Genomic DNA, 21,688 nt, shown 5'->3' on the forward strand with positions numbered 1-21,688 from the left:
CTGGGGAGAGGTGAATAAAGAGAGATCACTCAGTAGCAGCCCCAGCTCCTGTTCCTGGAGCACAGACTAGCCCGGCACCGGACTCTTTGCCTTTCATGACTGAGCTCTTCCCTCGTCACGGCCGCTGGAAAGATGCCTCGCACCCGTTCCCATTTTACAGATCGGCGTTGAGAGAGGTGCAGCCACTGCTTAGGTTTACCAAGCTAGCAGGCCTTGAACCTGCGTTTAAAGCCCTGTCCCTCTGCTCAAAGCCTGGCCCTTGAAAGGCGGCCTTTCTCTAGATCACAGATTTCACAGGGGTGGGAACTGCGTGATGCTAAGCAGCAACTGTTGCAAAGAGTGAGGGTGCCTGCGAAGAGCTCACAGGGCCCTAATTATCTATGGCAAGGAAAACATCTGTATGGGGAAAGTAATGAAATTAATTCTAAAGTCTAGCAGTTGCATGCATTAATTGATGTTAATTAATGCCAAATTACAAGATACTTCCTATGGAATCGCATCATACACTCACTAGAATTGAATATGGAAAGAGTTCATCATACTTAATGTTATTACAGCAAGCCCCAAGGGGAATAAGAGTGATTGGTCCCTCATTATGAAGTGCAGCCAATTTCTTTCTGTTTCCATTAGAAGGAGAAAGAGAACAAACCAGGAGCACTTTACCAGGGGCAGGCAGCTCAAAACTGTTCATTTCCCCTTCAGCTTGCAAATTTCACTTTGAGCCACTCTAAGCAAGAAATAGTTTTAAGACCTCTACCTGGGGCTTTCCTTGTGTCACCCAGTTGAAGCTTCTGTATTTCTTAGCCCAAGGACAGGCTCATGGCATGTATTGCTCATAGTGCTCCACCTCAATATGTGTCATGTGGAGTAAGATCGAAAAGCAGAGGAATTAGAGATGGTTCTCTAAGTCTTGAGAGACAGATCTCACAAGCCTACCGTGGACCACACCCCCTCCACCCCTGGACTGAGAGATGCTGACTGGGGGATTTGCATACAGAGTAGTCTCCCTCTCTCACATCACTGCCTGTATGTTACTGTTGACATCTCCTATATATCTTTTATTCATTTTTCCAGGGCAAACATACATATGTAGGTATCTATATATACAACTTGCCCAGAATCTGGTTGATGCACATGTATTTTGGTAACCTACTTTTAAAAAACTTTTATTTTAGAATAATTTTAGGTAAACAGAAAAGTTACCAAGACAGCAGTACAGCTTTACCTACCTTCTCCTAATGTTAGCATCTTGAACAACCAAGGTCTGTTTTTCAAAACTAAGAAATTAACATTGATACAATATTATTAATTGGTAACCTGTTTTTATTATATGAAAAGTATTAAGCACTTCTGTACATACTCATATACTCTTTAGAAGCATGGTTTTAATCACAAACTGTACATGTTCTGAAGTTTTCAAAAATTATTCCCCCATTTTTGGCCATTCTTTTCTCTTTCTATTATAAACAACACTGATGAATATTGAAATAGCTAAATCTTTGCATAGATCATTAATTATTTCCTTGGGTAGAATTCTCAGAAATGAACGTGAGGTTAAAAGATCTCATTTTCAAGGATCTTGATTCATATTGCCAAATTACCCCACAGAAATATAAATTTACTGGTCTTTTTTTTTTTTTTGTATCTAGGTATATGCATTGGTACTTAGCTCAAAGCCAAAATATACTTAACAAAAATTGGCCCCCAGTTCACGGGCATTTTTCACACAGCATAGAGTAGTAAAAATAAAAGCCTTGGAGCCAACCAAGTTTGAAACCCATAATGCCATTTCTATAAATCGTGATCTATTTGAGCTTCATTCTCTTTATCTAAAAAATCAGTTGATATATTATACTTTGTCATACTGTGAAGATTAAATGTATGAAATAAAGGTGAACATGCTTCAGAGTACCTGGTACATAGATGGTCAACAAATGTTAGTTTCCCTGTTCTTTTATTTTCTTCCCAAATCCCTTAGATTCAGAATTTCCAAATAGTTGAGTTATAAATATGAAAATTGTATCTTTATATTTTCCATCTTGTGCTTGTTCAGGAACCTTTGAAAAGGAGGTTAAAGTCTTAAGAAAGAAACTCTTAGACTCCATTACACATAAAACAAGCACTGTGTATTTATCAAGAACTCCTCATTAGGTGGCAGTCCCAAGAAATTCTGATTGGAAGTTGTATTTGTAATTTGAAGACCAAGACCTCTTAATCAAGAACTTTTGATTCAGTTTGGTTAATCATTGTTTTTATTCATTATCTCACATAAGAAGCACAGAGAAAGAACAACTCTGGGCTCAGTACAATCAGTAACTCAGCATCATCTGGAAATAGGTCCTTTCCATCTCTTTGCATACTCATTATATAAGCTTAACTGTAAAACTGGCTCCTCTGTGTAAAAAGAAGGCTAACGCAGTCCCAAGCATCCCATTGGACACAGTGTTCTAGAGAGGCAGAAGAGGGTCTTCTGCTACAGCTCCTGGTCCCTCCCCTGCAGCCCCTTAAAAGACCTCCCTCTCTTCTCATTTACTATGACAGGGTCTTAATGCCCTTTCCTGAACCAACCAGTGGCAAGGGGAGTAGGAAGACCTTGAATGGGCATAGACCCAGAAGGATTAATCCTTGCATATGAGCACTTACCAGTCACACAGGAGGAAGGACAAGCCTACAGATCCAGTATTGGCTTTTCCATTAAAGAGGCTGGGAAGAATGGGTATTGGCAGGTCACCAAGGGAACATAACTGATAGAGAAACATAACTGGAGTGCTCAAATTCAGTTTAACTACCCTTTTAAAGGACCTCCTATGTGACCCCAAACTGATCTTATCACTGTGGAAGGTAGCAAAAGAGAAAATAGGAATATTACCATTATTGATAACAACTGAGATCTGTACACATTTGAGTTTAGAAAAACACGTAGCATATACATTAATTAGAGCCAAACTGCAAGAGCGTTGACGTTGGCATCCCCATTTAATGGATGTGGGTGGCAAGACTCAGGAGGATGAAATGATTTCTTTTGAACTATGCAGCTAGTAAGTGATCAAACCAGAACTCAAGCCCGGTCTCCTAGCTTGCCAGTGTCCATTGTTTCTGTGACCCCAGGCTACCTTTAGGAAAACAGAAGTTGATTAAAAGTTGTAGAAGGTTCTGGTGGAGTGTGAAATTGTGAGGTAAAGATTTTTGTGTGCTGTAGTGGTGGGGAAGGACTGAGTCACAGAAATTTTCTTCAAGGAGAAAGATCTTGAGTTATGCCTGAAAACAAAACTATGATAACTAAAACTAAGAATGTTTGTAAAAGGAGATAATTAAGAGTGAGTAGTGGCTCTTCTTTAGTTTATTTCTGGAGATGGTTTCACCGGGACTAGATGGCTTAAAGTACTTCAGAGCCATCCCATCCGCACAGATGGCAGTAGGACGAAGGAATATTGTAGATAAAGGTCTCCTCCACAGTCTCCTAAGAGCTTATCAGCAATTACATCAGTCATTGGTCAGATGGAGCAAACGTGCATGCTGCCCCCTAGTGGTCCTCCTTCTAGAATACAGGTTTACCCAAGTTCCTTAAGTAAAGGTGATCCTGGAAATTTTCTTCAGGAAGTCATTAGTGAATCCTTGTATCCAACCCAATAGTATTGCGTACCCCCATTTCATGTAAGTCTTCATCTCCTGATTTCTTTTTAATTTGAAAGAGTGGATTTCTGTGTATATCCCTGATGTCCTAAAAGCAAACTTACCCTTTCATTCAGCATCAAAATAAAAAAGCAAAACTTTATTTTACATTCAAAATATATATTCAATCAAGAAGCACATTCCAGTGAGTATTTACTTATTTCCCAATATGTGCCTGGAACAGTATTAGAACCTGGGGTACGTTAGTGAACAACCAGAAAAGGCAGTCACTGTCTTCAAGGAGATTATATTCTAATGGAGAAGGACAGAAATAAATAAGGAACAGGTATTTTATATTGTGATAAATTCCATGAAGGGAATTGACAAAATGGCGTGTGATCAACAGTAATCATGGAAGACTCTCTGAAGTAATACTGCGCTGAAATCTAGAACTTTCTTTGTGAACAACCTGGAGAGAAGCATTTCAGGCAGAGGGAATACAAATGAAAAGTCTCTTACGTGGGTAGAAAGTTTGGCCACATTTCCGAACATAAAGGAGGCCAAATGAGAAGAATCACAGAGAGAAAAAGAGATTAGCATGTGGGGAAATTGGAGTGGTGGGTCCTAGAGGGTTTGAATTTATTTTAAATACAATGAGGCAAAAGGAGTTTTAAGTAAGGAAGCGACATCTGATCAGTAGACAGGGCAGAATAGTTGTAGTCTAAAAACCAAGACAACCTCTCTGGTACAGTGTACTTCCAGCAAAAAATATCAAATCCATGTAAAAGTTATTATCACTGATAGATTTCCCATCTGCTGGGAGAGGCAGAAGAGGGTCTTCTGCTGCAGCAGAAGTCTCAGGTGGGATTAGTTTACTTTTCTGTAAAATGAGAGCAGAGCTTTGGACTCAGGAATCTCCTCTCTATTCTGTTTCCCTTCTAATTCTTAGGAGAAGAAGAGCCTTTTTCTTGATATAGAATCTTCCTGTTTATAACAGTGCACTTCTTGCATGAGATGACTGGTGATGGCGTGTATGACCATGTTTCCCTGCCTGTTGGTCAAAGGTCAAAGTGTGGAGAACAAAACAAAACAAAAAATACCCAACAAAATCACTAATATTAATGGCAGTTTTTAAAAATGTTTTCATTTAGGTTTGGGAGGGGAGAATTAATTAATGAGAATTTAGTATTCCAGGCTGGCAAGATTTGGTGGAGGCACTGGGGTGTAGTGGTGATGGTGTTGCTAGAAAGTGAGTAAAATAATAATGATACTGCTTTTAACAATAATAATTGGATCAATAATGCAGTTAAAGAATGTGAGGTTTGTTTAAAGAATTGGAGATAGCAAAGGAAATGGAAAATGTCCACTCCGAGTCCAATACTCTGTGTGTATACATACCCTGTACCCATTTTTTTTTTTTCAGATTCACAGTACCTAACTTGCCGAATGCAGAACTGCACAGAGGCCAACAGAAATAAACCTTTCCCAGGCTACATTGACCCAGACTCTTTGATTGTCCAGGATGATTACGTGTTTGTTCAGGTATGAAAGATCCACTTCTGCTGATTGTCTCAGACATTTCTCTTTCCTGCTTCTGTCCTAATGCAGCCTCCTTAGCCTGCTTACATTCCCTTAAGAGTAAAAAAGGAAAGAAAAAAAAATCATTCTCTTTTTGACAAAGGGAGCATTACCAAGTGTTGAAGCTTCTATGCTAACAGAATATTAATTAACTCCTTTGGGCATTGTCTGGAGGACCTTATCAATATGGGATCATGGAGGTCAAGGTTGTCTTAGAATGATGCACACTTCTATTCACCCCGCTCCTCTGCCTTCATGGGACTGAGCGGGTATGTCAGTCTCTTCCTATCAGAATAGTCAGCCAATCAGCCTGTTCCCAAATATTCACCTTAAAAATAGAGAAACAGATGGGAGCAGGAAGCTGTGGGGTAGCTGGAGGTGGTGGGAGGCAGGGGTGAGGTGGGAGAGTAATCAGCCATTATTGTCTGGCTCTGACTGTGATTGGGATCAGAATTAGATGAGATGAGATGTGCTCAGCTGGGTTTTTCACCCCTGAAGACAGTGGCAAACCTTTGAGGTTGAATGGTTAGAAGAGACAGGGAGCAAGTATGCTTTGCTTCTTTTCAGCATTTAAGGAAAATTCTAGGCTTGTTTAGATAATGCATCAGTTATTAGTTAATTTTGGACAGACCTCGCTTATTGCTTCCCGTACTAAGAGTGGCAAAGGTACAATTGCTAAATAGTTTATATCTGTGTAGTTTATATGTTTATATATTAAATATATATTTATATATATTTACTTATTTATTTATACATACTATATATACATATACACACAATTTCACTATGATTGAGACACATTCTAAACACTATTTATGTGTTTGGACAAGAAATCATAATTAAGAATATTCAATTCCATGTTTTGAGGAAGCAAATGTTCAAAATGCCCAACATCAGCCCATGTACTCTTAAAATGTTTCACAGATGACCACACACACACACACACACACACACACACACACACATCAGGTTTCCTTAGGGAAATGAGTAATGAGTACTCTGATAACTTCAACATCAAATTATCAAGTGATATTAAAATGGTTACACGTATGGGTTCTATCTATAATTCATTTCTCTATCACCGTTTCTTCCAGCAACTTTTTCTGTTTTCTAATAATGGTTTATAATCCACATACGTAACTTACAAATGGGAATCCCTTCTGCATTTAGAGTGTCATATATTTTCTACCCATGCCACTGTGAACATGATCCTACAGCCCGTCACGAGGACTACGAGGTGATCTGGCTCCATAATGGAGAAATGATAACTTCTGGTCACTTTTTTATGTGTCTGGGGATGTTCCCCCAGAGCATGTGTTGACACAGTCTGAGCATGCACACTCTAGCTGGTATCCCAACTCTGGATATTTATATGAATTAAGAGCAGCTAGGGGCGCCTGGGTGGCTCAGATGGTTAAGCGTCTGCCTTCGGCTCGGGTCATGATCCCAGAGTCCTGAGATCGAGCCCCGCATCAGGCTCCTGGCTCAGCAGGGAGCCTGCTTCTCCCTCTGCCTCTGCTTCTCCCACTGCTCATGCTCTCTCTCTCTATATATATCTCTGTGTCTCAAATGAATAAATAAAATCTTTAAAAAAAAAAAAAAAAGGAGCAGCTAAGCCAAGTTACAGAAACAGGGAGTAGATGGTGGTTGCCAGGGTTTAGGAGGTGGGGAGATGGGAGTCAAAGGGTACACATTTCCAGCTATTAAATGAGTAACTTCTGTGGATCTAATGTACATATAGCATAGTGACTATAATCAACAACACTGTAATATATACTTGACAGTTGTTAAGACAGTAGATTTTTAAAGATATCACCGCACGCAAAATATCATAATTAAGTGAGGGGACAGAGGTGTGAACTAACCTTATGGCGGTAATCATTTTGCAGTATACACATGCATCAAACCATCAGGTACGTCTTAAACTCACATACGTTATATGTGAATAATATCTCAATAAAGCTGAAAAACAAGAGTGGCCACAGAGGAGAGAGATGGTCAGTGGAGCCCGGGACACTGCACGGGATAGTGCTCATGCTGAGGTGGAGACCGCACCCCTTCTTGCCCTCCCTGGCACCCACGGGGCTCATGGGGCTGTATGTGCCAGACAGACGTGGAGGAGGTCGCTCACAGTTCTCTTTTGGGAGATAGAGATCTGTAGTGATTTTGGACCACGATGCTGGCCGGCTTCCCGTCTACTGTGTCAGCAGCACTGCTGGACCTGAGACGTACTCAGAGTCATCAATGTGACAGCAGCAAATGGAATTCAGTGCTCAGAGGTGAGGGGTTCCTGCTCTGGCACTGTCTGACCTGGGCCATTTCCTTCCGGTATGGCTCGGGGACCTGTTTGCACGCCCATAGTCAGGCTAGACAGCTGGGGACTGCTGATGGACATGAAGCTAATGTACTCTGTGGCTTGTATCATTAAAAAAAAAGAAGAAGAAGAAAAGAAAGAAACTGAAAATGTATCCTGGCTTCTGAGCCACAGTGCAAATTGAAGAATTATATTTTCATGCGGTGGGTTTAGCTTGCGCCTCAGACCAACTCACATACACTGTATGAGTTGTTTTTGAACGGAACTCTAGTTCTTCACACTTGTCCACAATAGTCATTCACACTGCTGGGTTGGCAGCTAGCCCCTACCATTTGAGGCTGTTTCTCTATGGCCTGTAACTGTTATAATAGCTCCTCTTACCTTTGTGTTTGTGATCCAGCTGACATCGGGAGGACGGCCACATTACTACGTGTCCTACCGGAGGAATGCCTTTGCCCAAATGAAGCTGCCCAAATATGCTTTGCCCAAGGTATGACCTGAATGGATTTCTTCATTTCAGTATTTTTCCAGTTCCCATATTCTCGCCTTCACCCCTTTCCCAAGGACCCTCATATTCATTTATCTCTTCTCATCCCCCCATGAACGTTTTTCAACTTCTCTCTCTCTCTAATTCTTGCTATAGGAGCATCTGAATAGATTGTCGACTGATTTGCTTTTGTTTTTAAAGATTTTCAAGCAGTATGTATGGGTATTCTAGAAAGACAGAAAATAGGCTTTGGATACACGTTCTATCAGTACAACAGGTGTGATACGTTTCTATCCCATTTTATTGTTAATTATTGAGAGGTGGTGCATCTAGATGACACCCAACCTTTGCTTTGTCTCTCGATGGAACTTATGAGACTGGTTTTAGAGTTCTGAGGCACAGCTAATTTTTTGGACTTCCCCAAAGACCTACTCCTTTGAAAATAATGACAGACAAAAGTTAAAGACCCTCTCAACTGCTGACATCCAGAAACACTGAACAACTGTGTTAATATGGAGCACCACCTAGTGGAGGACAAACTGACTTGGGAGCTCAAAGTTATGTGGATTTGTGGTCTGAAATAGTTAATGTATTGTGTCTTGATCTTAGAGCAAGGGAGGTATGTATGGCTGTAGGAGGGGACAGTGCAGGTTTAAATGTAGTTGTAGCTCAGCTTTGCAACCTTTAGGTTGGACAAAGAACATAGGGAACTTTTTTTGATTGAGTGTTCATGACTCCTTATCTTGTGTTTTTATCCATGACTTTGTAGTATGCTGTCCTGGACCAACACCAGCTAGCTGCCCGGAAATCATGGGATAGCACAAGGACATCACAGGTCTCCTCTTCCAGGAGAGCCGGTGGTAGCCAGTTGCTCTGGCCTCTACAGGCAGAATTCTCCTTCTTGGCCATCACTCTGCCCCTAAGCCTAGCAGGATAGTAAGGTGGGCTGAGACATTGGCCCATTCAAGATAACTACACACATTAAATTGCACTGTTGACTCCAGGGAGCAATATCCATGTTAGTAGTTCTTATTTCCAGCTGCTAAGAGATTAATGACAGTGGTAATTGCCCAGAACTATATGTCTGTGACTTACACACTTAAATGCTCCCTGCTCTTGATTCAGCTTAAAGTGTTTTCAAAAAGACAAGCACTTACAACTTTGGACTTGTGCCTCAGATGAAAATCGGGTAAAGTCCATATGTAAAATTAAATCTGACTGTTGTTAAAATTACACTGGATAATCTTTTAGGAAGGTCCATGAGGGATATGATCATGCCTCCTCAGTAAGTCCAACAGAGCCATTTTGGTTTTTTTTTTTCTTCTTTCTCCTTGAGTGCTGAAATAAATTGCTATTTCTTTGATTGGTCAGCAAATGCAGTTTAGCTTGCAAGATTTACACCTTTAAAAATAAGAATTGAAGTCAATGCAGGGAGATGCTCTCCCTCAAGAGGCATGTGGGAATTGAGACCAAATCAGGAAGCAGCAGATATGAGTCACTCCTCTTGTGTTCTCTCCTGGGAATATACTCTCTGTGTGGAGTAAGTCCCAGCCAAACCAAAAGCTGTTTGCAGCCCAAGTGAGGCAAGCACTCAAGTCTCCTGAGCTCCCAAACTGGCATCCTTTGTATTATACTTTTCTTCTCTTGAAATAAATTAATAGCTTACTATTAGAAGATAGCCGATCCCCCACAAATTTTGATATACTGGAGGACCATCAAAACAAAATGTCCTGTGGACCTAAGGAGCCCCAGGAATGGTCATTTAAAACCAAAGAACCATCTTTGGATCTCTTGCTGGAGTGTTAGGAAACACATCCTTTGTGTTGCTTGTTCATAGCCATCACACGGATCACTGTTGACACTTGCCCCCAGTGACATCCATCCATTCTGGAAGGAAAAGTGATACTTTTACCCTGAATCAGCTGTCTGTCCCCTCCCCTTGCTATCCCAGATGAGCATGCTCCATTACTAGCCTCATCCGAGGTATGAGGGTAGAACGCCATGATTAATTTCTCTCATCCCTAGAAAAATAGGAGCCAGCACAGCAAATGAACGTATTATGTGGTCCAAACAGGTGTTTATTATTTAAGGCAATGAGACGTCTCATTACAATCCCATTACACCTTCAAAGAATAGCCCCAGCTTGGGTGGAGCGATCTGCCAGAAAGGCGCCTGTATTTCACGGCCTTCTATCAAAGCCAGGGCTGCCTTGGCTGAAAAGGAACAAAGCTTTATGCCCACCAAAGGAATTGAGACAAACCAGCACTTTCATGATCAAATTTTCTGTAATCATCCACTGCATTGTATCAGCTCTTGAAAGACCATGGTTATCCTGAGCTGTGTTAAAAAAATAATAATAATAACATAATGGTAACACTGACGGGAGAGGGAGACGGGGAGACTTTAATGTTGCGGCCGCTATTAAAAGCATGAGCCCTCCCCCCAACCCGGGCTGGGAGACATGGTGACAGTTTCCTTGCCTTAACTTATGTGCAGCTCATTCTGAGCTACTCAAGGTAGATGAATGAGGCAATACATATGAAAGTGCTTTGAGCATTTTGGAGGACAGATACTCTATAAAAGCAAGGTAATATTATTATCAGAATGGATCTAGTTGTCTCTGTGGTGGGAGATCGATGGGAACAGGGGCGTGGGTGGTGCAGAGGTTGGTTGGCAGCAGAAGGCCCGGATTCCAGACCTGCATCTGCCACTAACCTGCTTTGAAGCCTTCAACTGGCTTACCAATTTCACTTTCTCTGTGTTTTGTTTGTGTGTGCTTTTGTTTCGTTTTGTTTTTACATGTTTAAAATAAAATAAATGTTACTCTGAATAAAATATCCTTAGAGATGCTTCACGAAAATTTGGCTCCATGATCAGATAAGCTTAAGAAAAAAATAAACTCCATTCTATGCCCCTTGCCTCAAGAGTAATGGTAGGTCACTGGTGTCAAAAGCTCTAGGATGTCCTGTGAGCAAGAAAACTCTATAACTCAGCATTAATCAAAACATTTTATAAAGGGATCCATTAAAAAAAAAAGTCTGTTAGAACCCATCAATGCTGATGTCCTATGGAACAGATTTTGGGAAACACTGTAGTAGAAGATCTCAAAGGTCACTTCTTGTTCTAAAATTTTGTGTCTCAGTAAAAGTATTGAACATAAAGTGCCACTTTATGTAGAAAGAGTGTATTTTCCTGATAGAGGAGAATGTAGGCAAGAAGAGAAAAGAAAGATGACATTTAAATATGTCAGATCTTTCAATTAAGATATCTGAGACCAACATTTTTTAAGTCTCTTCAGTGTCATTGGATTATATGGAGAGAGAGAGAGAGATCTGATCTTGGCCCTTATCTAGAGATGGCCTTTTGAATCTGTTATTGTTACTTGACTAGTTCTCTAGGTGACCTTGAAGCACTGTTTAGTTCCGAATCTATAAAATAAAAATTTGCATGAGTTGGGATAATATAGTTGATGTATCTAGCCCCTAGCATTTATTAACAAGATATCTGTGATGACCCGGACTTCAGAGGTTCACCAGTGCACAGATTCACTCCAAAGGCACAGAGGTGGGCAATAGTTACATGGGGGCCAGATCTGTGCTTCAATATTTTGAATTGAATTCAGGGAAGATGCTGCATCCTGCTTACTAGTGAATTGGGAGCAGTTATGTGAGGATTCCAAATGGCAGAATAAATATTTGGGTCTTTGTCTTTCAGGAAGTGGGGAGCCATAGAGAGTTTGGCCCTCAGTGGTTGAATGGCCCTTGGGCTAATTTCCATAGCTAATCCCCTCCATTACAAAGAAGCAAAATACTTGGCATGAACCACTTTTTATTAAGTATACTAGTTAGCCCGCCAACATTTGCAGTGAACAGAAAAGCCAAATCAACCTTGCTTCATCAACAAAGGGGATTTAAGGGCTTGCATAATTGAGAATAGCTAGCATGTATGGAACAGATGCTATGTGCCAGGCACTATTCTCAGTGCTTACCACTTAGTAACTGATTTAATCCTCATAACTCCGTGGAGGGCACACTAATATCTCTGTTTTGCAGGTAGAAATTCTCAGACACAGAGTTTAGTTCACACAGCTAAGTTATAGAGGGAGGATCTGAACTCAAGTAGCTTTACTTCAAAGTCCATTCTTTTAACCATTTTGTTCTACTGTTCTCTCTAACTGAAAGGTTTACAGGTGGGGCAGGCTTCTTAGCTGTCCACATTCAAAGGCTCAAAGACTTTCACAGAATGTGGCCTATCTCTCTTCCTTTTGAGCCTATTTTCTTCAGGACTGGCTTCATCCCCTGCTTCCCCTTCAAGATATGCCTTCATCAGATCTAGACTTTTTTTTTTTTTTTTTTTTTTTTTTTACTTTCTGATAATACCAGTGTCATTGTAGAATTGTTTCTTATTGACTTCGTGTTGCATACCCATCACTGATCCAACCACTGTGGTCAGGGACATTGAATAATCTGAATGCTAAGCCAGTAAGCTCTTTTCTGGTGTTGAAGGTAGCAAAACGTAGCAAAGACTAAGTACAGGAAGGAAATCTGTCTGAGAGTAATAAGGGTGTTTTTCAAAGAACATTAACTACAATTATCAGAAGAAATGGAATAGACATTTGACTGATACAAGCAATGGCCAACTTCCATACCAAACATAAGTTTGCATTATTGATTCACATTGAATTAATGGGAAGGATTCATTTTTGGCCTCCCACTCTGTATTCTTTATATAAAAGCATTACCAAACTCTAGAGCATGGCATGTGAGACCCAAGTAGGGGTGAGGAATATGAAACTCTGTGGATGAAGACTTCTTCCTTCTGGGATCATTGGAGTTCACTGTGATCATGGTAAAGGAGGGAGAGACTTGTTCCTATATGTTTAGAGCAAGGTCCAAGCTGAATTGCTGATCGTTTGGTTGAGAGAACATGGGCATATATTATAAGGAGAAATGTAGGTTAGAAGTTAGGTAGAACTTTCTAGCACTGAAATAATTGCCGAAGAAGATTGGAAGTTCCCCTGAAGCTTTTCAAGGATGGAGAATGATCCATCTGGGAAGATTTGAGTACTAAGCTACACAAAAGCCAAGAATCTTTCCATACTGTTCTTCAGTCTTTATGCTTATTTTTAATTCTGTTTTTGTTTTGTTTTGATTTTTGGTTTTTGAAAGTTACACCAGTGTCTGCTGCCTTGAGTAAAGGCAGTAGGCAGCTGCCAAGAGCTTATGCACAGAAGACGGCAAGCCTTGGTCTGAGACAGCAAGCCTTGGTCTGTGTCAGCCTCCCCTGAACATCTACTTCTCTGGAGTTCTGAATGGGGAAGAAAGGGTTTGGAATTCCCATCCCTGGGACATGTGCTCACTGCTTCCACATTACCTTTGCCTTGGACTACCAGAGTCTGAAAGGAGGCCTCTTTTTTCCTCTCTCACTTAAGTTTCCCTGCTGAACTTCTCAGAGTAAAGGTTTAGATAAGCCACTTAGTCCTTGAACACTCATTGATGTGAAGATGAGTGCTTTGGGGTGATTCTCAGGTGAATGTTTTCCTCAGGGGCTTCTGGGAGTTGCTGAGCCTTAGGGAATGTTTCTCAAACTTTCATGTGCATATAAATCACTCAGATTTTATTTACATACAGATTTTTGATTCAGTAAGTGAGGCCTGAGATTCAGTGTATCTAACAAGCTCACAGGTGATGCCCATGCTGGTGGCCCATGGACCACTCTGAGAGAAGCAGAACTTACCTATTTTCTCTCTGTCTCTCCAACTTTTCCTCATATTTGCCCCACATAAGCCTTCTGAACACGTACCATGTTTGTGCCTGGCCAAGTATATCAGGATGACTGATTCTCCAAAGTTATACATATTTGAGAAAGTATTCTTCAATTATCTAATGAGGTAATTAAATTATAAGTGAGCTACCAGGCATCTCTCTGCCCAATTTTCTCATGACCTTATGCCTAACCCCACAAATGACAAAGGAAATGATTAACATTTACCTAATTAATTATTATTCATGAATATACAAAAGGAAAATTTTTATCTTCCATGACAGTGCCTAAGAGCCTATTCTGGTATTCTTCATGAGATTCCACTCTCTTTGGACACATGCCATGTTAACATATGAAGCTCTTCATCCTTTTCACTTCTCTGTGTCTTTCTTCAGGACATGCACGTCATCAGCACAGATGAGAATCAAGTGTTTGCAGCAGTTCAAGAATGGAACCAAAATGACACCTACAACCTGTATATCTCAGACACCCGTGGAGTCTATTTCACACTGGCCTTGGAGAATGTCCAGAGCAACAGAGGTCCTGAGGGCAACATCATGATCGACCTCTATGAGGTATGTCACAAGGCATGTGAAATCCTGAGCCCCTGCAGTGCCTGGGCTGGCAGTTAGTAAGGGCCCACCATTGGCTGTCGCCTCCATCATTTTAATTCCTAGTTCCTTATATGGCCTCATTTCATTTGGGAGAGGGGAGGATTTGTAGAACATTTTTATTGGTTAATTTGCATTCCACACAACACCTCTGGGAGGAATCATTTCTTGATGAAGTCCACAGTCCATGAAGTCTCCGGGGACCTGGAGAGAGTGTCTGGGGAAGCAGTCAAACAATTGAAAGGTTTGAACAAGGGTGATCCTAGTGTGAAATTTGAAAATAATCTTGAAGGGCAAACAGGGTGTCAGAGTTTGAGCAAAGGGGCAGTGGGCATCCTCCTTTCCCCTCTGAAGAAGGAACAGGGCGGCGGAAAGGGGCGGGGGAGAAGATACTCCCATTGGACCTGAGTACCTTTCTAAACTGGTAACTTCCACTGGCTAATTGTGGGCCAGTGAGTGAGACAGAAGTGATAGGTCTTTCTCTCCTAAATGGGAAGGGGGGAGGCAGAGACAAAAAACAAAGTCTACCATATTTCCCTAAACAGCTATGGCCCTTTGTTTCTCAAAATGACCAGGATACAAAATAAAACCAAATATACTAGATTGCTTAGCTTTCATAACAAATACCAACACTTGAATGCCATTTAAAGCATGGCTAGGTAGAAAGCAAGCTGCTATTTGGGGATGGATTTTAGCCATTTGTCAGTCTTATCTTGTACCATAAAGGATTTAAAATGGGTTATAATGAACCATTACAAAATGTATTCAGAATTTGGGAAGTGCACTCATTTACCTATATCCTATCTGAAAAAAAATCTGATTCAAATATGTGCAATCATAATGATGCTGTCTTTTGGTTGAGTATAAGTTCATAGAGTCAAGAGGTTGTTTATATAATGAGAGGCAAGGGAATGATATCTAGTATATTAAAGAAAGAAACCAATTTCATTTAACAAATTTAAACCTATCATTGTGATTCCTTTTAATGCTGTCTACCCATCCCCCTTCTCCTTTAGCGGCTCTTGGGGATTTTCTTCTAGTGTCTAAACTTTTCTGTATGTATAAAGTCATGTTAACAAACTTACATGCCCCATTCAGAGCCCAAACTAGCGTGAGACATAGTTTGTGTGCATATATTTAGAAAAATACACCATAGACTTTTTTACACATTCACAAAGTTTTTCCACTCTTTTCCTGCCTATGTTCCAGATAAATATAGTAGTATCATGTATCTCAGCCTCAAACTGAACATGTATTCTGGAAAACATTTACATATTCTGGTGATTTAGTTTCAAATTCATGTTGGATAAAATTGTGATTTAAAGTATAAATTTTGCAGTCAGGATGTCTGGATTTATATCCCAGCTACACCACATGTAGTCTTCTAGAGACAAAACCAAGAACTTCCAAGCCTCAGTTTCCTTGTTTAAAATATGGAGCTATATATACATGGTACCTACTTGATAGAATTTCTGAGGATTACTTAAGTTAATCTTCTTACTGTATGTACTATGAACAGTGCCAAGAATGCATCAATGTTCAACAAATTATAGATAGCATAATTAATATTATATTCCAATGAAGTTAAGCCCCCATACAATGTTCTGTTCCATAGTCTTAAAATCTACCCACATTTTTTAAATATCTAACACACTTCCACACTTTTGGATCTTTGTTTCTTCCCATATTGCACTTAGCATGGCCATAGGATGTTGCTTAATGCCAACTAGTCATCTTCTTATAAACAAGTGTAAATTACCACATTTCTTTCCTCATTTGTAAATGTCGTGCAAACATTTAAATTGTTAGTGTGTTTTGTTGAAATGCCATGCATTTTCATGGCTGATTTCAGCACTTACAATGGAAATATTTGCTTCAAGAGTCTGATAAGAAGTCAAAGCAGCTGCCCCAGATCAATCACCTGGTTTGCTTCCCTGGCCTTGACTCTGTCCTTGTTCTCCCAAAAACATTTTCTCATTTTCAGGTTGCATTTTTCCCTTTTTGATTAACTCCTCCCCTCTTTTCAAGTCATTGTGAAAGTGTTTTTTCTGGGATAAATTTTGTTTTCTGCCAAAACAGAGACCATTCTAATTGGTCCCTTGATGATGACAAAAGATGACAGATTTGGACAGGGGCAGCTTTGCAGTGTCCCGTTATTTACACCTGTTTTCATGAATGGTTTTCTGAATTCAGATATTGCTAACAGGTATGGAATGAGAAGAGGAAACAGGGTAACTTCTGGACATGGCAAATCACTTCTTGATTAATCCTTGTGTTTCCCTTTTGTGTCTCTCTTGCAGTTGACTGTCCGTAGGACAACTGCTTGCTCTTATCATCATCATTGTGAGCAGTGATGTGACTGCATTATGTAAAGGTGTTCTGCATCCTGGGGCCTGGGAAGAAGAGTCTTTGGTTTTATTAGCCTGACAGTTTGCAGCAACTTGAATTGAAATTGATGTGATCAGAACGGCGGTGCCGTATCTGCTGATTACCTAGATAGAAAGAATATTGGCTGACATGGAACCTGGCACAAATGCTCCTTAAATCTGATTGTTCTGGCTAGCAGGAAGCTGAAAGCCATCCAGCATGAATCTCCCAGTAGAATTGCAATGAATGATGAGTGCTTAGAGATAAATGAAAAGTAAGAAAATCCATAAATGAATTAATGAGGAGCATAGATGAGCAACATATGAGGTAGGGGTGACAAAGATAGAATATATGGAGTGCACGTCTGCTCACATTTGGGGGTGACTGAGGAGGATGGCATGAGTTCTTTGCTTGTATGCTTCTGCATGCCAACGACCTGCCATTCCTGTGTGTTCTTTAAGCTTTTCAGCAGAGGCAAACTGTGCAATGTATAGCGGTATGAGTCTGTGTATCAAGGAGATGTATTGTTGATGAGTCTTTGTGAAGCATATTTCTCATTAAATTCAATCATTTTGTTCACATACACACATTGAAACTTTACAACAAATGTGGCTCTCTCTGCCCTAGAGGTACATGTATGCATGTGATTTTGGGGACAGAGTGTTGGATGACATCTTACATGGTTTAATTATTCAAATACCAGAATTTTCCTTCAGAGTCAGTTGACTACTGAACATGAACCACATTCAAAAGATTCAAGAAATATTAGGCAGGAAAGTTGGCCACAGAGCAAAAATGCTGGATAGTGATTTTTGTTGATGCAAGTTCATAATAACAACAGATAATATTTTGGGTGCCAGTAAGTGCCAGGCACTGTGTAAAGAACTTTCCATAATTATCTCATTCAATCCATGTATTAACTTTATGATGCTAGGACTATAATTACTTCCACTTTAAACATAAGTAAATGGAGGCAGAAAATGCTATCATTTTTGCAAGATTACAGTGCTAGTTGTGGCAGAATTAGGATCTGAATCCTAGAGTGTGCAAACTCTTAAGAACAAACTATTTGTGTCTCTCGAAAGATTTGGGCTTGTATTTGATTGTGGCCCAGTAATAGCCCTTAGACTGGAGGTCATTGAAGGGTAGAATAAATAGTATTAGACTTTACCTAGAAGTAGAAGAAACCAGGCAAGAAAAATAAAACAGTCTTGAAAAAGCCAACATAAACAGAATCCACAAATGATAGCTCTGGACCTATTCCACCTTCTGACCCAAGTCCTGAGTCTGCAGTTAATAGCTCAATTCAGGCAATACTGTCATTATGCATCCCAATTTCGTCTGGTGGATGTGTTTCCATAAGAGAAGCCCAGGAACAAGCATCCTAAAATTCTGTCATTCCTGAAAGCACAAATGCTCCAGCGGCATCACGTGGGATGGGTAACAGAAGATGGTGCCTGATGGTGGCCAGAGCAAAGGAGACATGATGAGTGTGTCTGAGACGTGTGATTCCTAGTGTTTTCGTCTGGTGTGGTTGATGAGAGGGGGTCTGACAGCTTTGGACAATATCCTCCCTCCTCTGGGAATAGAGTATCAATTAATGATGATGAAGAGCACTTTGGCTTAATGGACAATGACAGTTCACCCCAGCCAAGTAGAAAGGGTTGTGTTGGGAGTGAAGCCACCTGGCTGGCACATTCGGAATGCACAGAATGTGCGCACACATGAGTGAGCACAGTGGGCATCATGGAAGACATAACCAACGAGCAGTGCATGTTTGGTTACACACATCGTGTCTTCTGCACATGATGAGTGCCCCCTCTTTAAAAGAGAAAGCTCAGCAGTTGTGACGATGTACTTACACCTTGATTGCTTGGGGAAAGGTGCCTCTTACAATCCAGCATAGGAGGTGGAGAAGAAAAATGCTCTCCCTTCCGGGGCATATTGCTTACAGGACATGGAATATTACCGTCTAATTATACTTAAGGCTACTCTCTCCTTAGGAGAAGAGTTCTGCCTGGTTAAGTCAGTAGAGGGAAGAAAAGAATACTCGGGCATTTGGGGGGGAGTGGGTTCCTTGATTGCAAAGTCACCTCTGGCCTTTCTCCCTCTGAGTTTGTGTTTCTCCTGGCTGCAATCCTCTCTTTAGAACAGAAAAATATCCTATGTCCAAAGCCCAAAGAAATTATGGTCACGGATACGTTCTCTTTCTTGCCATGCTTGTTGATTCATAATTTTTATTCTCTTCTAATTTTGACACCTCGGCTTTGTAGTTGCAGTCTGAGACAGAGAGGTTGGGAGGGGTCATCTCCCAGTTAAGCAGTAGAGTCAGAAACAAGCAGAAACTCTCGTTCGGGGGTCTTCCCAGCTTAGCCTCCGGTGGAGCACGTGAAAGAAAGATTGAGGTACAAGAGCGCTCTGTAGAGATGCATATAAAAAACAAAGGAAGTGGGTGGGTGGAGACATATCAGCATGTTATCCAAGGGAGTGGGAGACAGCCTGTATGAACCCGGGGAGTGAAATAGGAGAAGGGAGGCCAGCAATGTGAAGCTGGCTCCCAGGGGCCCACTAAGTGTGCGGATGTGCTTTGTGGTGGCTTGAGGTTTAAGCTGTAACGCTTCATATTTAAAGTCTAATCAGAATGGTGTTTTGGCTCCTATGAGATTAGAGAATAAGAAATAATAACTAAATACCTTTGAGACTTCTGGTATCACACTCCCCATATGAGAGGCAAAGAAAGATAAGTGGCTTCTCAACTCACTCAGCATTTTTGAGCAGAATTCAGAAAGGTAAAAAAGGTAACAGGTCTTTCCCCAAAGGAAGACAGACTCCCTGATGTGAGTGTCATTGCCACAGGAATATCATTCTCAGAAACTGTCCGTGTTCACATGAAGGCATGTCTTCGTCGGGAATATTACTTTTGCCCATCCTGCGCCATCCCTCAGCCCTACCCTGTTCCACACAAATATGCACATACTATGAATACTGAGGTTGTCTGGCAACATAAACCTATCCCCCCATCCTCAGTGGAACCCCAGACCTTATACATACATATGCACGTACATGTACCCACCAGTACACACACATTCCATATGCTGGGCACTGACACTGCTCCCTTGATTTCCAAAGTGATATCCAAAATAAGAGGCGAGAGGTTCCAAGAAATAGAAGATGAGACCTCACACAGGAGCCCTTGAGGAACGTGCTTTATGCCTAGAGGGGCACCAAGACACCCAGAAAGATGGGCTTCTCAGGCTCAGAGCAAAAGGAGGAGTGGATGGCCCAAGAAACTAAAGAGCCAGGGTGACCATCTCTGCAGAGCAGACCAAAAAAGCAAGAAAAATAAAAAGACACCACACATGGGATTTTCACAGATACAGTGCCTTGGCCACAAGAGGAAAATAAGCAGACCCACTCCAGCTTTGTCCCCTATTGTCACCCATTGCCTCTGCTTTGGCAAGTTTTTATTCCCCAAGATAAACCCGAAGGCCAGGCTGCCAAAGATGAATTTCAAAGCGCAGCTTTCCACTCAAGTGGCATTTGATAATGCCAAGCAGTTGGGGGCCAATGAAGTCACCGCTTCTGCAAATCAAATGAACCCAGCTCCTAAACACATATAACCCTGCTCTGACACTCTTGCCAAAAGAGGGAGAGGCAGGAAGGAAAATGGGCAAGGAAACTACTGGAATAGGTAATAATTTCATTCTTTCTGTGCTTACCGTAACCTAGAGTGTTGAATGGTTAAGACAGCATTGTTTCTCATGGACGAGTATGCTGTGGAGAGAAAACGAGCATGACTTGTGAAAATTCTGATTCATGAAATTTCGTTTTTAAAGAACTGGCAGTTTAGTCATATTTAAATATGTAACAGCCTCTGGAACATATGCAGAACCAATATGGGGTTCCCTGGTGAGCAGTCCTTATGGAGCTGGGATAGTGAATAACTAAATACTATTCATAATTAACATACCATCTTTGGGAGGTACAGTGCCCCTGGAATTTATGTCTCCCACATTTGTCGAGGATCAACAATGCATAAGAAACTGCTTGCTGTTGATTGCCCAAAATGAGGCTTGTTCTCCTAAGTAGTTCAAAGTATTCCTCCCAGCTACTTGTTTATGCCATTTATTTGCTTAACAAACATGTTGTTCCAAAGGAATACAAAGTTGGCCCAACTCTAAATTATCCCATATGCCACATCAGCAGGTACAAACTAATGAGGTTTGACTGTGTCAAAAGCCAAGGTAAAATGTACATACTCTGTTGATCGAAACCCGACCTCTTTGAGTTGAGAAATTCAGAGCTGTATTTGTTAAAAGAACATTGGAAGTTGGACAGATTTGAATGTGAGCCCCAACTGTCCGTTATCATAAGCAATTAAATTTTGTCTACGCATCAGTTTCTTCATCCATAGAATCTGGGCCGTAGCTATGAGGCAGGTTTGTAGTGAATATCGGAGGTTTGGTATATAAATCACTGGGCATAGTGCTGGGTGGATGGCACGGACTCATGCTCTTTTTTCACTCTTCTGCTTAAAAATGTTCATATTCTCCTGTAAAGGGCCTGAGATAAGTGGGTTCAAATATACTTGTTAGCTTGTCCACTTACTACCACCATCTGTGCTCCACAAAACCACTCATTCTAAGCTTGTTTCCTTATCTTCAAAATGTGGCTGCCGGTAACTCTATCTCACGGTTACCGTGGGCGTTAAAAGGGATGGCCTGCCCTGTTGCACACATTCAGATCCTTCTCTCACTGGCCCTCAGTCTTCCTGGGTTGTCATAATTCCAAGTAGGGTAAAATGGGTATGAATGCATTTAATACACCCGAAGACGCTTGAAAAATACGGTACACAAGTCATGATTTGTTATTTCACAGCTTCATCAACTTACCCAGTTGACCTCTTTCCTCAAGTATGGAAGAGAGAAGGCAATCATATTGTCAGAGCCAAGTAAT

General features: G+C 40.9%; 1 protein-coding gene across 1 annotated transcript in view; it reads left to right on the forward strand.

Annotated features, from left to right (window-relative positions):
* Positions 1-5,028: 5,028 nt before the first annotated feature.
* SORCS1 (sortilin related VPS10 domain containing receptor 1) overlaps positions 5,029-21,688 on the forward strand; it is a 107,988-nt gene continuing 91,328 nt past the window's right edge. Inside the window, exons 1-3 of the mRNA XM_081823576.1 lie at positions 5,029-5,154; positions 7,905-7,994; positions 14,150-14,329. Of these exons, the coding sequence (XP_081679702.1) occupies positions 5,059-5,154; positions 7,905-7,994; positions 14,150-14,329 (366 nt within the window). The 5' untranslated portion in view covers positions 5,029-5,058. The remainder of the gene's footprint in view (positions 5,155-7,904; positions 7,995-14,149; positions 14,330-21,688) is intronic.

This window comes from Leptonychotes weddellii, chromosome 6 (assembly GCF_054177405.1).
Source record: "Leptonychotes weddellii isolate Sample4059 chromosome 6, ASM5417740v2, whole genome shotgun sequence".
Classification (NCBI taxonomy): Eukaryota; Metazoa; Chordata; class Mammalia; order Carnivora; family Phocidae; genus Leptonychotes; species Leptonychotes weddellii.